We start from the raw sequence: 16,094 nt of genomic DNA, 5'->3' as shown, positions 1-16,094 counted from the left end.
GGAAGGGTGGAATCTCAGGGTTCTCTCAGGATCTATTTAATCATAATCTGCATATCAGTGAGACTCCCTTATCCTGGTAGTTGAACATTAAAGCCTCAGAAGCATTGCATTAAAAACACACACACACACACACACACACACACACAGAAACAGGCTAAAAAGCAAGCAAATCATAAAAATATTGGTATTACTTATGACAAAGGATTGATATACTATAAACTTAGATAGTTCATATAAACTAGCAAGAAGATAAATACCTTAATAGAAAAATGAATAGAAAAATGTTCTGTTAATTAACAACACAAAGAGAATAAACTTGCAAAAAATTTTTTCAATGGAAATCAGAAAATTCAATGAACAAAATACCATTTTTTAACAGCAACCAAATTGGCAAAGATTGAAAATGATGATATTACCTACTCTTGCAAGAAAGAATTCAGGGAAACAGGCACTCTCCTATACTGCTAGAGAACATATAAATTGGTATAAGTTCCTGGAGTGAAATTTGACATTAAGTATCAAATGTGTTAAAATTGTATAAATCATTTGACCCAGAAATTCCAATTATGTAATATGTTTTTAAGAGGCAAACTTCAACATAAATACAAAGTGAGCTATTAAGGCATTATTCATGATAGCAGTAGCAATTTGGAAACATCCTAAATGTTTGATGATTGGTTAATTAATTATATTGCATGCAAATGGTGAAACTATTATTCAGTCATTAAAAATCATGCTGTAGAAGAATATCTAATGAACACAGGAGAAATGCCATTATATATACACATCCAGGTATATAAAACGCCTGGAAGGACAGACACCCAAATGTTAAGTGTAACATCTATACTGTGGGAATATAAATGACTTCTTTGTGTGTTTCTATGTTTTCCGAATTTCCTGCAATGCAGCTATATTACTTTTCTAAGTAGAATATAATAAACTTTGCAATGATATGCTAGATTTAGTCTATACTGGCACACAAGAGCCAACTGGTAAATTTTCAGGAATCTTGTAAGCCAGTTGTTACCCACAGCCATTTAAAAAAATTAAATGATATAAACTTACAGTTAAACAAATTATATTAAAACAAAGATAATAAATACTCAAAACTCATCACTTCTGCACATCTATTCCCAATTTTGGGTCAAGTGACCATATGTTGGAGGCTTGAAGTAAGCCATGGGAATATTTACACCACAGTGGTGGGCAAATACTACATATCATGGCTCTTTTCTTTGCCCCATAGAGATACTTGCTACATTTACTAGCACACCACAGACTTAAACAACTATTTCTTGTGAAAATAGAATGGAGAGAAGAGGAGAGGAAAATTCTCCCATCACGGGAAAATTAGAAAGGGGAAAATAGTTAAATTAATGCCATTCTTCTAGGGCTAATTCAGCATCAAAAAGGGGGACAGAATGGTATTTAGTCCGCACACCAATTAGTTACTGCAATTCAAGCCAACCCTACTTTAGCATCTGTTCATCTTCCTTTTTACAGACTTAGTTTTGGTCTTCATAACCCAGCTGAACCCCTCTGAGACATACCAGTCTGCAAAACAGGGAAAAATGTAATGGCACTATTTAATCTTCAGGGTTTTGGATGAATCAAACTGATTAATGCATTTGAAAGTACTTTGAAAAGCATGAAATATAGGATACACTTAAGATACCACATTAGAATGACCATGGGTTACTTGTAAAGTGAAATTAGAAGCAAATATGTTCAGATTTATAACACATCAATATTGGATTCATTTTAAAAAACACTTTAGCCAAAGAGGAATTATTTTAATTGAATCTCCTCTAAAAATATTATTTTAATAAAAATGTTCATAAGCACTAATGCCTAAATTTCCTCCTTCTGATTAATAGAACTTTATGTCATCAGGGTACCAACTGATTTTTTGGAAGTAGGAATTAGCGTATGAAAGTATATATAAAAGTATGTATGTGTTTCAAGTACCTGAAATTACAGAAGAATCTGCAAAAGATGATTCTGATGAACTATTCTCCATGCCCCAGTCTGCTTTCTCTGGACTTGGCTGATCTGTGGCTAAAAGAAGTGGCTCTTCAACTTCAGGACCACCTTCTTGTGATAAATTCTCAATCTCTGTGAATAAAAGTATTCGAATGTAAACAATAGTGCAATACAAGTTTTTATACAGTATACATAACTGTTACTGTTATTTTGAAAACAAAATGGGTGTCCCCAATGGAGGTTAACTAGATATACTTAAATACTCTGAAATTCTGAACAGAATTAAATTATATTTCAATGCAAGTTTTTGTATGATATAAATAGCTACTATTATTATTTTGCAAACAAAGTGGGGGCCCCTAGGAGAGATTTGCTTAAAGATACTTCAATACTTTGACATTTTGATGTTTTTTGTTATGGCACAGTATTTTCATTTTTAATATGGACATGAGTAATTCTTTGTAATGGTCAAATTTTATGTAAAAAGGCACTATAATAAGTGTTATACTAATCATAAGAAAAGTGATTTCCTGTCTGACCATCACCTTTAAGAAGGAAGCCAATTATTCAGTGATACAAAGTTACATTTAAGGCTGAATTAATGAAAATGCAAATTCGGTAGTTTTCTTTAGCTTGTGCTCTTGCCATTTTGTTCCCTCGCTGTGTGTTCGGCACGAGATGTACATCTGCTTTAATGTCAGCCTAAATTCATGTATTCTGAATTTCTGGGGATTTTTTTTTAATTCAATAAAATATTCTGTATTTTTCCTCTCTCTTTTCCTCCATTTCTCCCTTCCAACTTTTCTTCCTTCGACCAACATGTGTTGGATGTTTTATTAAGGGCCTCTGTGGATTATAAAGGAAAACAAGACTTTCTGTCCTTTTGAAGCTACAATCTGTCAGAGAAGACTGATGTCATAAAGAAAATTTTCTAAAATATCATTTCAGATTGCCCCACCTTAAAAAATAAGGGGAAAATGTGTCCAACTTTATATGGAGAATTTCCTGAAGAAAACTGTTGTGTCTTTGAACAAGAAGCCAACTTGACAATGTTTATAGCTAGATATTAAGTATGTTTGGGATTAATTATTATAATAGTTAACTTATTTTGTGCTTAACTTAAAAGCACTTTACATATATTAAACTGTTTAATCCTCAAAAAAAATCTAGGCAATAAGTAATATTATTATCCCCATTTTACAGAGGAGTAAACTGAGGCAAGGGAGAGAAAGTACCTGGCCAAAGGTTACACATCAGGGAAGGAGCCATGAATCGATGAGCGCCAGGATCCAGAGCCTGGGTTCCTGTATTAGTCTGCTCATGCTTCCATAGACTGGGTGGCTTAAACAACGGAAATTTCTTTTCTCAAAGTTCTGGACACTGGAAGTCCAAGATCAAGGGGCCAGCAGAGCCAATGTCTGATGAGGGCTCTTTCCTTAGTTTACAGATGGCCACCTTCTCACTGTGTCCTCACGTGATCGAGAGAGACAGAGAGAGATGTTTCTTTCCCTAGTCCTCTTCTTATAAGGTTACAATTCTATAGGATTAAGGTTTCACCCTTATGACTTCATTTAATCTTAATTACCGCCTAACAACACTGTCTCCAGATGGAGTCATATAGGGCTCCAACATACAAATTTTGGGTGGACATAACTCCATCCACAGCATTTCACTATTGCCCGCTCCATTCATATTCTTATTGCATGCAAAATACATTCATTGCATCTCATCATCCCAAATACCTTAACTCATTACAGTGTCAACTGTAAAGTCAAAAGTCTCATCTAATTATTTTCTAAATCACGTGTGAATGAGACACAATTTGCGATTCATACTGAGGCAAATTCTCCACCAACTGTGAACCTGTTAAAACAGACAAGTTATGTGCTTCCAAAATACCACGATGGGACAGGCATAGGATGGACCTCCTACTCCAAAAGGGAGAAATATTAATAAGAAAGAAGGAAGGGGTGATGGGTCCCAAGCAAGCGTAAAACCTAGTAAAGCAAATTCCATCAAATCATAAGGCTTGAGAACAATGCTCTTTAGCTTGATGCTCTGGCTTCCAGGCCCACTGGGGTGGCGGGTTCACTCCCAGGGCTCTGCGGCACAGCCTCACTCCTTCTGCTCCCTCTGAGGTGCCCTGCCCACACAGCTCTGTGAGGGCAGCCCCACATCGGAGGCACTAGGAAGGGTCATCTTGCCCCACCAAACCCAGAGGGGTGCCCTCACCCTTTGAAACCAAAGAGGAAACAGCCTTGCCCCAGGGCCTGTGATGAGAGGGGAAGACTTGATCTCTGAATCGCCTTTGGGTAACTCTTTTCTTGCTTTGAAGAATATCACACATTCACAGCTGAGTAGCTCTACGGTTGCTCTACGGTTGCGTCCTGTAGAATCCGAGAAGTTTGACAGCCTTTTTTCATTCTGTCCTGCTTTCTCTGTCCCCTTAAGTTTAAACTAGAAGTGTGTTTGTTGGTATAATACTATCTCTATTGCTGGCTTCTGCTGAAATGGCAGATTAAATCCATGAATTGCACCCATGATCAAACGGTTGTTCAGCCACACCCATAGCGTTCTTTTAAAGCACTTTCTCATTTTTTTGCAATACGAACTGGTTGAGAATTTTTCAAATTGTCAAGTTCTGTTTCCTTTTAATTTGATAATTTCTTATTTAATTCATTTCTCTTCTTTTGTATTTTATTACAAGCAGTCAAAATAAACCAAGCTAGTTGCTCCTTCAACATTTTACTTAGAAATCTCCTCGGCCAAATATCCATTTTCATCACTTCCAAGGTCCACCATCAAGTTCTTTGCCATTTTGTAACAAGGATCACCTTTCTTCCAGTTTTCAACAGCTTTTTCCTCATTTCCTTCTGAGACCTCACCAGAATCGCACTTAACATTCATATCTCTATTATTCACCGCAAAACTCTTCCGGGCCCTATCCATTACCCAGTTCTAAAAGTCATTTCCACATGTTTAGGTATTTGTTACAGCAGCACCACACTTTTTAGTACCAAAATTTGCATTGGCCAATTTGGGTCAACAGAACAAAATTACAATGATTATAGTTATTATTATTTATTAACAGTTAACTATCAATTTGTTTTACATATGATATTTTTGAAAACATAGGATACTTGCTATAAAAAGAAAAATAAGGTGGCAGGTTAAATTAGATTTATAAATAACATATGTGAAAGTGCTATGTTATTTTATTACTATAACTGAATAATTTTTAAAACTCCTATTAAGTAATGTTGAGCTATGTTGGCAATTACTGTCCTTTTATCAAACGCTTAATAAATTACTTAAAAATTTATTAAAATGTTCAGAACATGCAGCAGAATTGTAATATCATTGAAATATTTCCTTCAAATTTATTTGTGTCTATTCAATGTTAAATAATCTTGATAAAAATTTCAAGCGATCATCTTGTTTCCAAAATAAGATAGATAGTGGAGAGTGTTAGTTGGACTAGGAGTCAATTGCCAACATTCTAGCCCAGTTTGCTGAGTTTTGTGGTCTTTGAGAAGTTAATCTTTTCCCAAGGATCAGTTTCCTCATTTGTACAGGGGATAAAATAGATTATCAAATCCTTTCCACTCTTAAACTTTTGATTGTAAAAATCTTGGCATTTGGTATTTTGTCTACAGGTTTCATTAAACTTTCAATCACTAGGCAAAATGTGCAAAATCTTTCTTAGTAAAATGAGAAATACCTGCATTGTTTTCTGAGCAATCAGTGCCCGTCAATTCTTGGACAAGTTTATGGTTTCCTGTTTGATGAAGAATATTCAGAAATGTAGAAAACCAGTTTTCTTTCTGTACGATTCTTCTAAGTAGCTCTCTTACACCTGATTCATTTCCATTGTTTTCTGCAGCATCAATCTATTTTAAGAGAAAAGTAGAATTAAATAAGATCAAACATCTTGTGAATAAATTTAAACAGTAATTATCTTTTAGGAAAATTGAGCAATTAAGCATAAGTATTAATAAAGTCTTATATTTGAATACTAAGGAAAATGACAATGCTACTTGTAGCAATTCTGGATGCTACAGGGCAAAAAAAAAATAAAAATAAAAAAATAAAAAAATAAATCTCTGGGCCAAGCACCCTTTTAAATATTTTAAAAGCGTTTTTTTGTTTGTGTCATCTGTGGTTTTTTTCATCACTGTTTTGTAGTTCTGCTTATGGAGATCTTTCACCTCCTTGGTTAAGTATATTTTATTTTCTTTGTAGCTATTGTGAATGGTATTGAGTCTTGGTTTGACTCTCAGCTTGACTGTCATTAGTATATAGAAATTCTACTGATTTGTGTACATTGATTTTGTAACCTCAGACTTTGTTGAATTTACTTATCAATTCTAGGAGTCTTTCAGTGGATTCTTTAGGGTTTTTTATATAGGGTCATATCATTGGCAAACAGGGATATTTTAACAACTTCTTTCCCAATTAGGATGCCAGTTATTTCTTCCTCTTGCCTGATTGGTCTGGCTAGGACTTCTAGTACTATGTTCAATAGAACTGGTGACAGTGGGCACCCTTGTCTTGTTCCAGTTCTTAGAGGGAATGCTTTCAACTTTTCCCCATTCAGTATGATGTTCGCTGTGAGTTTGTCATACACGGCTTTTATAATGTTGAGGTTATTTTCCTCTTATGCCTAGTTTGTTGAGGGTTTTTATCATGAAAGGGTTTTGGATTTTATTGAATGCTTTTTCTGCATCTATTGAGATGATAGCATGGTCTTTGTTTTTGCTTCTGTTTCTGTGGTGAATCACGTTTATTGATTTGCATATGTTGAACCAACCTTCTGGGATGTTCTAAAAAGCCATTGAGTTATTCAAATCTGACATCTCAGAAATAATTTTTATCTCAGCCATTTTGAATAAGGGGTACAGGAGAAAGTATCTTTAATCTGCAGCTATGTTATGTCTTTTTTCACTAATTTCTTTCTGTATATTTAGAGCTTGCTTTCAACCCATGGAGTTTATAAATGGGAAGTCAAACATTTCTTATATGACTCTTCTTTCTTCATTATAATATATCATTACAAAGTAAGTAATTACTACCACAGATTTACAGTCTTGCCTATGTAATATTTGTGCTATTTATTATTGCTATAGTAAATTTTCCTCAAATTTGTATTTAATATTGTGAGAAATTTATTTTTATACCTATTCTTTTCTTAAAGTATGAGGCAGAATTATTTGTATATCTTTTCATTACAATCTTTAGCCTTTATTTAATTTCTCATTTATATTAATCTAGTAAATCTTTTTAAATGTGAATCATTTGTGTAATCATTATCAGAGTGCATCTCCCCAGCCATAATACAAGCATCTGGAGAAAAGACTAACATAAGACACATTTAGACCAGACAGAAATTAGGCAGGATATCATTAGCTTTCTGTGGCACTGAGCAAGCCACTTCATCTCTTTGAGCCTCAGTTTGAACATGTGGAAAATGAGGCAGCTGAAAAGAAATTTCAGGGTTTCTTTGTCTTAGCTGCACATTAGAATCATCTATGGAGTTTTAGAAAATACTGATGTCTGGGATCTGCCCCAAAAGATTCCAATTTATTTTGTCTATGATGAGAACCAAGAAATTACAAAACAATCTTTTAAAGCATCTCATGTGATTCTGTCAGCATTCTAGATGAGAAATATTTACTTAGATATTATCAAAGGTCCTTCTCAACATTTGCAATCTTCCACATGTATAATTTGTATTGGTCAGTGTAGATTAGTTCTTTCCTACAAAATTTATATAGTTTCTCGTCCTATAAATATATTCTGTAACATTTTAACATCAGGAATTTGTTAGCATTTTTGCAACAATGTCTGGCACAAACTCAGTGTTAGCTATTATTATGGATGACTGGGAAAAATCATCTTTACAAATGTCTCACCAGCAGACACTATTTAGTAGAGAATGCTATACAGTATGATCTCTACTCAAAGGATATTTTAGTCTTAGTAACTAATGGTTACTAATGCTGTTCTAAGGTCTTTGAATATATTAACCCAGTACCCCAGAAGTAGGTATCAATATTAACCCATTTTACAGATGAGAAATCTAAAGCACAAAGATGTTTAATGACCTCTTTAAGGTCACAAATGTAGTTCTAAGTCACAGAGGGGGAATTTGATCCCAGGCAATTTTCTTTGAAGGCTGAATCCTGACTTCCTGAGCTATAATTATAGCTAATAATTTTTCCCAATCTTAAGTTCATTTCTGGCAAGAAGTGGTTAAAATGACTCTTTGGACTTCATAAATTTTAGGTGATTTCAGCCCATCTCCCCCACAGTATTTTCTAAAAAGATTCTTGCTCATTTTCTACTTTTTCTCTAACTTCATTAATATACTAATGGAAATCTTTGTCTTCTCTGGTGTTTATAATATCTTTATTATCATCTTCTATTTTAAGAAGTAATTTCTATAAATGTAAATAAGGCTGGTCTCAGCACCTTCTTTAAACTCAATTGTTCTCATTGCTTTTTACCACATCCTTTAATAAACAGCTTTGAATATATCTGACAGAAGTAATCATAAAATATTTCTCTAATAAGAATGAGTGAGGCACTGTAATGAATACTTTTACTAAAAATCCCAAAGCATATTCTATCTACTAAATTTTCTTCAACTACTAGTCTATTAAGTTGATTTTTACTGTGGAATTACATTTGTTAAGCTTTCTTTGCCATTGTAGAGTCCAGGAATTTGATGATCATGTTGCCATTATTTCCTACAAGTATTCTTATTATTTAAAAGTGGAATTACATATAATATCTATGCAATTTTAGCAGTCTCATTAAGATTCTGAATTTTTAAGGAATCTTCCCAGTTTTGGTGCTAGAAAGTCCATCAATTCCCTTTGAAGCAATTATATAAATGTTTTTAACTTAATCTGTTCTCCTTAAACATTGTAAAGATTATAGATTCCAAAATATAAATGCAATTATAGAAATTCCTAGGAGGTGAATATTTAGACTTGAGACACCAACAAGACATAAAATGATTCCCACCCTGGAAGTTTTCTCAGACTATGAAGTTAAAAATGGATGGATGTTTTCATGACTATGAAGTCTGGGTATATTGTTAACTAATTCATGGAATATAAAATAAAATGAATTTTTCGATAATATGCTTTCACATTTTAAATTCTTTGATATATTTTTTCTTTCCAATATAAATCAGTGGAGAAACCAATGATATTTCCATAAAGCACTGGCTTAACAACACAATTGTACAGTTTAATAAAAAAGCTTTCTTCCCTTTATAATAATCTTATATAGCTATTTAAATATAACAATAATTTTTGAATTCAGCAGAGTTCAACTCTCAGATAACAGTAAATTAAGAAGCAAACCTCATATGAATATTTGTTGTCACACTGACATAGCTAATTTATTATTCATATATGTGTGTGTGTGTGTGTGTGTGTATACAGACACACACACACACACACATAGTTGCTAACAAAGTTCTTATCCTTCCTATTATCCTTCGTAATTTTCCAGACAATAGAGTGTGCTGGGGGAGACTGACTTGGCTACTCAACTTCATGTCTGGAGAACTAGACTCAAGTTTCTAACTGGACTAGTCATGGTATCTCTGGTTCTCCTATGTAAATGAAAGGTGTATGGGATCTCCAGGACTATAGGTGTTTAATGCTTTGAACTGTTCAGGGCTGAATCATGCACCTCTCTTCAGCTGTTCAAATTGATTTTAAGACATCATGGAAATGTTTGGATGATCATTTCTGTTCCAGAGGTCATGGCTATCTAAGTTGATGGATGTGCCAAGTTCACTAAGCATCCTAAAAGAGATGCAGGGCAGTACAGGGTTACTCCCTCACTGTTACAGATCATTTTATTACAATGATCTATAAAATGACTCTTATTTATTGCTGAGTCTCTAATATTTAGAATAGTGCCTACAGTAGACATTTTTAAACTATTTACTGGAAGAATGAATACTGATTAACACTGTAACACAAGCTCCATGAAAGCACAGACAGTGTCTGTGGTTTGCTCTTAACTTTTCACTACTGGCCTGGCTTCTGGCACAAAGATGTCACTCAATAAATTCAAACCGAATGAGTGAATACAATAATCCATTAAATAGGTTCTTTAGGTACTCGCTGGACACAAAACTAAGTCTAAAATCATTTTCAGAAGCCCTACTGTAATCAAGGACAAGGGCTGGGAGATGAAAGTGGGAATCTTAAATCAAAACACCAAAGTAGAAAATGTCCACTGGGGGTGGGGGGGGGGGAAGAAAAGAAACATCATTCTTTAGAACTCCTAATTACTTAGTTAAATATTATTTTAAACTGTCAAAAAAGTGAATTTGGAGATCTTATGCTTATCATCCATTCATTCTCCAATGCCTGGCAAGGTAATTCAATACCTCATATGTTTTTAACTCCTATTCCAGGCAACTATTTGGAAATAAATTCCAAATCAACCCGTCAATCAAGTAATCAATACTTCTTAAAGCACCAACCTTATACCTAATCCTAATCCTGGCTAAATTCTGGGAGCTTAAAGATGCTAGATATAGTTGTTCCTTCAAATTAGTTTAATCTGCAGACTTTAAGAAGGAGATCTCAATTTCAACATGGGAAATTCTCTGAAACCTTAAATTTACAAGGAAATGTAACCAGATGAATGATAATAAAAATCAGCATTATCATCATATCAAAATGGCTCTTATTTATGATCTTTTTCATAAACACTACTTTTCATTTGATGTTGACTAAAATACTGTAAGAAGAGAAATTATCATGATGTTCATTTTCATGGGTGAACTTACCATGGAGCTTAAATAACTTGGTAGCACATAGAATAAAGAGCAAAGATAGACCTCAAATCCATGTGTTTCCCTTCTAAGTCCTATGATTTTCCCATCATGCTTTGCTGCTATAATAAGGTAACCATTTCACCAATGACCACCACATCAATATAGATTCTTCCAAACATAGTGCTTCCTTTCCATCATCCGCCATAGCTTGTTTTTGCAACTGATAATCTATGTAAAATGATGCAAATGAAAAATATTCCAGACCCTCACAGAGGCACTATTGCTCCTTAGAGAGTCTCAAATATATAGCTCCTCAGTCTTTCAGGGCCTCCTTTGAAATGTGAATCTGAGGGAGAATTGGGGTTGCTTTGGCCTTAACTGCTACCAGCACACAAAAGTCCCTTTAGTCTATATCTTCTTTGTGTCAAATCCCTTGCATTACTGCTAGCTGCCTCCAAGCTTGCCAGAATCAAGAACTTGGATAAAATCTAGCTGGCGGAAATTCAATCCAGGCAAGACAAAAGTGATGCTGATAGGCAGAAGTATTTAGAGTAAATAAGGAGAAGTGCTGTTTCGCTGGCAATCGGGACATCATACCCACCAAACATAAACAGCTTTGTGGTGTTACTGGACTCTGTTGCTTCTGGACTTCCTAACAGCTACTGTGGCTGGAAATGCCATCTTCCATCTCCAGCTGGCTTGAAGGCTGCATACTTTCTTCCAAATTAAGATTCTGCCACAGTGATGTACACATTTGTCATATCCAGCTGGACTACTAGAATGCGTTCTAGCTGGTTCTCAATACACAAAATGACATAAACATTACAGACAACAGTGTAAAGTAATTTACTTGTTGGGAAAACTGGCCATCAAAATTAGATGCATGTTTGGGTCTTTGGACAGATCCTGTGGCTGCTAAGTCTACAAAAGACCATTAACTTGAGTCACTAAAGATCAAGTCACATTGGCTATAACTAATCAATCAAATGCCCAGGACTTTGTAGTGAAGATATAAACAACTGATGCATCAGAAAGAAAGAGAGAAAGAAAATGTCAAAATCATAGCATGGTACATAGACAAAGCCTTCCACTTTTAGCCATAGGTTTATTTACCTACATGTCTTTCAAAACAAGACTTTTGACTTGCAACCTGAATAAGTCAGATTCAGATAGGTCAGCATTTATATACTTCACAGTATATCTTCACTCATTGAAAAACAATTAACATTACACTAAGTGTAAAGTCATCTGTAAAATTTATCCATAAAATTCACCCTGTCGAAATGCCATCTTAAGAAAAATCCACTATTCCTTCACTAATATGAAAAACTGCAACTAGCAACATATTTTTTCAATGAATTTTCTCTAAATTTTGATTCCCAGAGAATGCTGACATTTGATTAAAGAAAAACTGTGTGTGTGTGTGTGTGTGTGTGTGTGTGTTAATTATTGTAATTTCCCCATTTGGACAAGATTAAATGGCAAAATGTATAATGTAAGGCAGAGATTGGAATACTTTTTCTCTAAGGGGCAAAATAATAAATATTTAGGCTTTGCAGGCCATATGATCTCTGTCCAACTGGCCTTGGAGCAAAAAAGCAGCCATAGACATTATGTAAACAAATGAGTACGACCATGTTCCAATAAAACTTTCTTTATGAACACTGACTCTAATGACCATTCTGAGTTTGTGGGCCTGCAAACACCCATAGCAGGCTGGATTTAGCCCATGGCCCATAGTTTGCTGTCCCCTGTCCCATGGAACTACATTAAATAAGAAATAAAATTCAACACCCGTCAAGATCTAAATTCTTAGCTCTGCTACTGTTCTTCCTGGGAGACCTTGAGCAAACTACTTAAGCTGTCTCAGTTTTCTTATTTGTAAAATGCAGTTAATAACCTTAGAATAACCCGCAGTGGGTTATTTCCGAGATGAATTGTAATAATATATTTAGAAAATGATATTAATTGCACAAAGTAAGTGTTCAATAAACGTTATATATTAGTCTACATTACTATTCTAAAGTTAACCCTGCTTTAGTTTATTTCAGTGAAAGGATTATAAAATTAGCTCTTTTGTGTAAAAATTTCCAAAATTATGTTTTTAAGTGCTAGATATTCTCTTCTCAAAGAATGAGGGAACCAGATTTGCCTAAAGAAGTCAAAGAACATTTAGAATGGGGCAAACCTACAAGCAACTTCGCATTACAAAATCTGCCTAAAAGCCCAGCTCCATGTGAACTGACACCTACCCGATTTCTGTCTTCAGTTGTCAACAGTTTCTCCTCTATGCATTTATCCAGGACGTCTCTAACCAGAAGCTTGTCCACCAGGGTGGGCTGAAGGAGGTTCAGCAGTTGGAGGCATTCATCATGAGCGTTCTCACACGATGGAGAGGGCAAGTCGGTGAGCTGGGGGTTCATGTAGCGGGCGGCTAAAGGGCTACCCGCTCTCCGGAGGGCTTCCACAAATTCCTGAGCCCAGCCAAGGGGCCAGGCCCCCTTCTCCAAGGTGCTCAGAAGCAGTTCAGCTGCGTGCATGTTCCCGGAGTTGGCGACTGTCCTCTGAATCTGCTCCTTCACGTCTGCGGGCAGAAAGGTCAAGTAGTCCAGCACAGGCTCCACCTGGATGTACATTTTCACCCTGGCCCTGAAACACGAGATGAGGTAGCGGAAACTACCGTCTGTAGAATACTCATTCGACATCTTTCGTTCTCAGAGGAGGAGAGGATTCTCCGAGGTAGATGGTCAGGTTGCTTTCTCCGCTGGACGGGTGAGATGTGTGTGCCACGGTCCGCTGCTTACTCGGGGGAGCAGGGTCTGCCGCCCTGTGCCTGACAGCGACAAGGTTCCCCGCAGGGCTCTCAGGCCAGAGCTGCAGGCGCGGTCGCACCTGGGCAGGTGGGCAGGTGCGGGCTGGCGGGCGCGCCCCTTTGGACTCTGCGGTCTGCGCCGGGGCCGGGTGACACCGCTGACTCTCTGGGGGAGCTCTGAGTCCAGCTTTCTGCCTGGCAGTTTTTATAGTTTGCCTGACTCTAGTTTCTGTTTCGATTCTCTTCTCAGGACTTTCCCAGCGTAATCTGCTGGGAGGGGAGTGTGTTTACAAGGGGAGGAGCCACCCTTTTGTCGGGGCGGTGAGGTGAGGCCTTTGGTTAAGCGCACCGTGGGAAACCGAAAAGGAAAGGGAATTCTCTCTGGCAATGCTCCTCCCGCGGGCATTTTGTCTTCCCAGTGGGGTTCTGCCTCAACAATCAGACTCACTGTCAGCTACAATGTGCAGGGCATGAAAGCATGTGATTTGGGACTTTCCATGGGGAAGTGAAAAGGAAGGAGTTACCCTCCTTCTGGGAAGTGCAGGCAGGTCTGGCCCAGCCAGGGTGCTGAGACTGCAAGGGACAGGTGGAGAGATGAAGCTAAGGAGACATCTCTCCAGGGATGTGGAGGACCCCAGGAGGAAGTCACCTCTAAACCCTTCTTAAAATTAACCTGACCTCCTGGGGGTTCCCAGGAACCAACTCGTTCATCTGGGAATTTGGGCGTGGGTATGAAAAAGTGAGTATAACTTTATTGCCTCATGCTTAGATTGCTAGTATTCATATAACTTTGACCAGAACGTGGTGACGGATTCAGAGGGATTTTAATCACCAGCTCAGCTTAGGGAGAAGCCAAGACTGAAGGTTTCCTGTCTCCCAGTCTGTGAGTTCCCTATATTCTTTAATATACAACTTTCCTTTAATAAAACAAAACAAAACAAAACAAAACAAAATCTCCAACATCTTATTTTTGATATAGCTGCCATTCTTTTCTTGGATTCAATACAGCAAGTTTTGGCTGAAGCAGCTAGGAACTTAATTAGCAACTAATGTACCAACTTGTAGTAAACATCAACATTTGTCTATGTCATGAGAGGAAAAAAAACATTCACGCTGAAAAATGGCAGCTTCATTTCAGCACAGAAGCCACATAAATGTGAGTCCTTAAGGTTGCTACTCACTAAAAAGGCATTCTGCAGCCATCGGTGACTGTGGATGGTAGTATATATGTATACTAATTGGAGCCTCAGGGTCCAGAATTATATGAACGATAGAGGGATCATTCAGGCTATCAGAAAGACATATTTAGGAAAAGTAATCTGTTAGCAAAGCATAGTCAATCAGGCCTGTGTAGGCCAGGGAAACCTGGTGGTGCTTTGGACTGGGTAATAGAGGTATAGAGTCTTGGTGAGTATTTACTGGGGGAATACAAAATATCCAAATGAGCGCTTTATGGCATGGTGTCTTATTTTATTCTCTAATTATATTATATAGTTCCTTTTTCTACCCCAAAGGATTGTAAGCTGCTTGAAGAAGGGTCATATTTAAACAGTAACCAGTACAATACTCACAACTAGTAGGCCCTTAGTGATTTCCCTGCTAGGAGTTTTGAGTTGCTCTCTAGCAGCTAATTTGACATTAGTGTCAATTACACGTTGAAAATTGTTGAAGTAAATGGAAACTTGGCCATGAAGGTAGACCTAATTTATACTGTTCTTCTGTTTCTTCATGGAATACAACTAATTTTTTTTTTTTTTTTTTACTTAATTGGAGGAGTTGACCTTGTACCCAGATAGAAGAGAATCAAATTAGATGGTTCTACAAAAGCATTCAAATTATTAATTTTAGGTATTAGGTCTATGGAGATATCTTTTAGAGCTATTGCATAAACATATGCCTAGCTCCCAGCTGCCTGTGGGTTATATTCAATATGTTAAAGCACAAGCCAACCAACCAATCAAAACACTTAATGTCGTTTTCTTAACACTATGTACTTGCTGTCCTGGAAGAGAAAGGGTCAAATGTTTACTATTTGACCAAAGATGGTTAAATGTTTGGCATTCAAATTATATCTTTCATCCATTTGGTCATTTAAAAAATATTTATTAAGTATCTATTATATGACCAGCACTGTTCTAGGTACAATTAATAAAATTAACAAAGTTCCTACTTTTACAGAGCTCACATTCTAATGGGAGTGGGAAGACAAATAATAAGTAAAAAAACATTCAATGTGCCAGGTGATGATAAATGTTATGAAGACCATGATAAATCTAGATAATAATGTACATTACATGTTGATTTTCCAAGTAGTCACCCTCATCTAACCCTCACTATTAGCATCACATAATACACATCAACAACAATTTATATTATTTTCTCAAGTAAAAGTCACTCTGTTGGATGAGGTCTGGGTGGTAAGGATTGAGCATGAGTGGAAGTGCCTGAGGGAAAATAGAAAGGAACTTCTTTTTTAGGAATCTCCCATAA

General features: G+C 36.3%; 1 protein-coding gene across 1 annotated transcript in view; it reads right to left on the bottom strand.

The window, feature by feature from the left end:
- The window catches only part of IFIH1 (interferon induced with helicase C domain 1), a 49,063-nt gene extending 35,264 nt beyond the window's left edge, over positions 1–13,799 (bottom strand). The window contains exons 1-3 of the mRNA XM_069472015.1: positions 13,045–13,799; positions 5,705–5,873; positions 1,969–2,115 (exon numbers count right to left, since the gene is read on the bottom strand). Coding sequence (XP_069328116.1) covers positions 1,969–2,115; positions 5,705–5,873; positions 13,045–13,497 — 769 coding nt within the window. The 5' untranslated portion in view covers positions 13,498–13,799. The remainder of the gene's footprint in view (positions 1–1,968; positions 2,116–5,704; positions 5,874–13,044) is intronic.
- Between the last annotated feature and the right edge of the window lie 2,295 nt (positions 13,800–16,094).

The sequence above is a fragment of the Eulemur rufifrons genome, chromosome 1 (assembly GCF_041146395.1).
Source record: "Eulemur rufifrons isolate Redbay chromosome 1, OSU_ERuf_1, whole genome shotgun sequence".
NCBI lineage: Eukaryota > Metazoa > Chordata > Mammalia > Primates > Lemuridae > Eulemur > Eulemur rufifrons.
The sequence above is the reverse complement of the archived record's forward strand: the minus strand, read 5'-3'. Positions and strand labels throughout refer to the sequence as shown.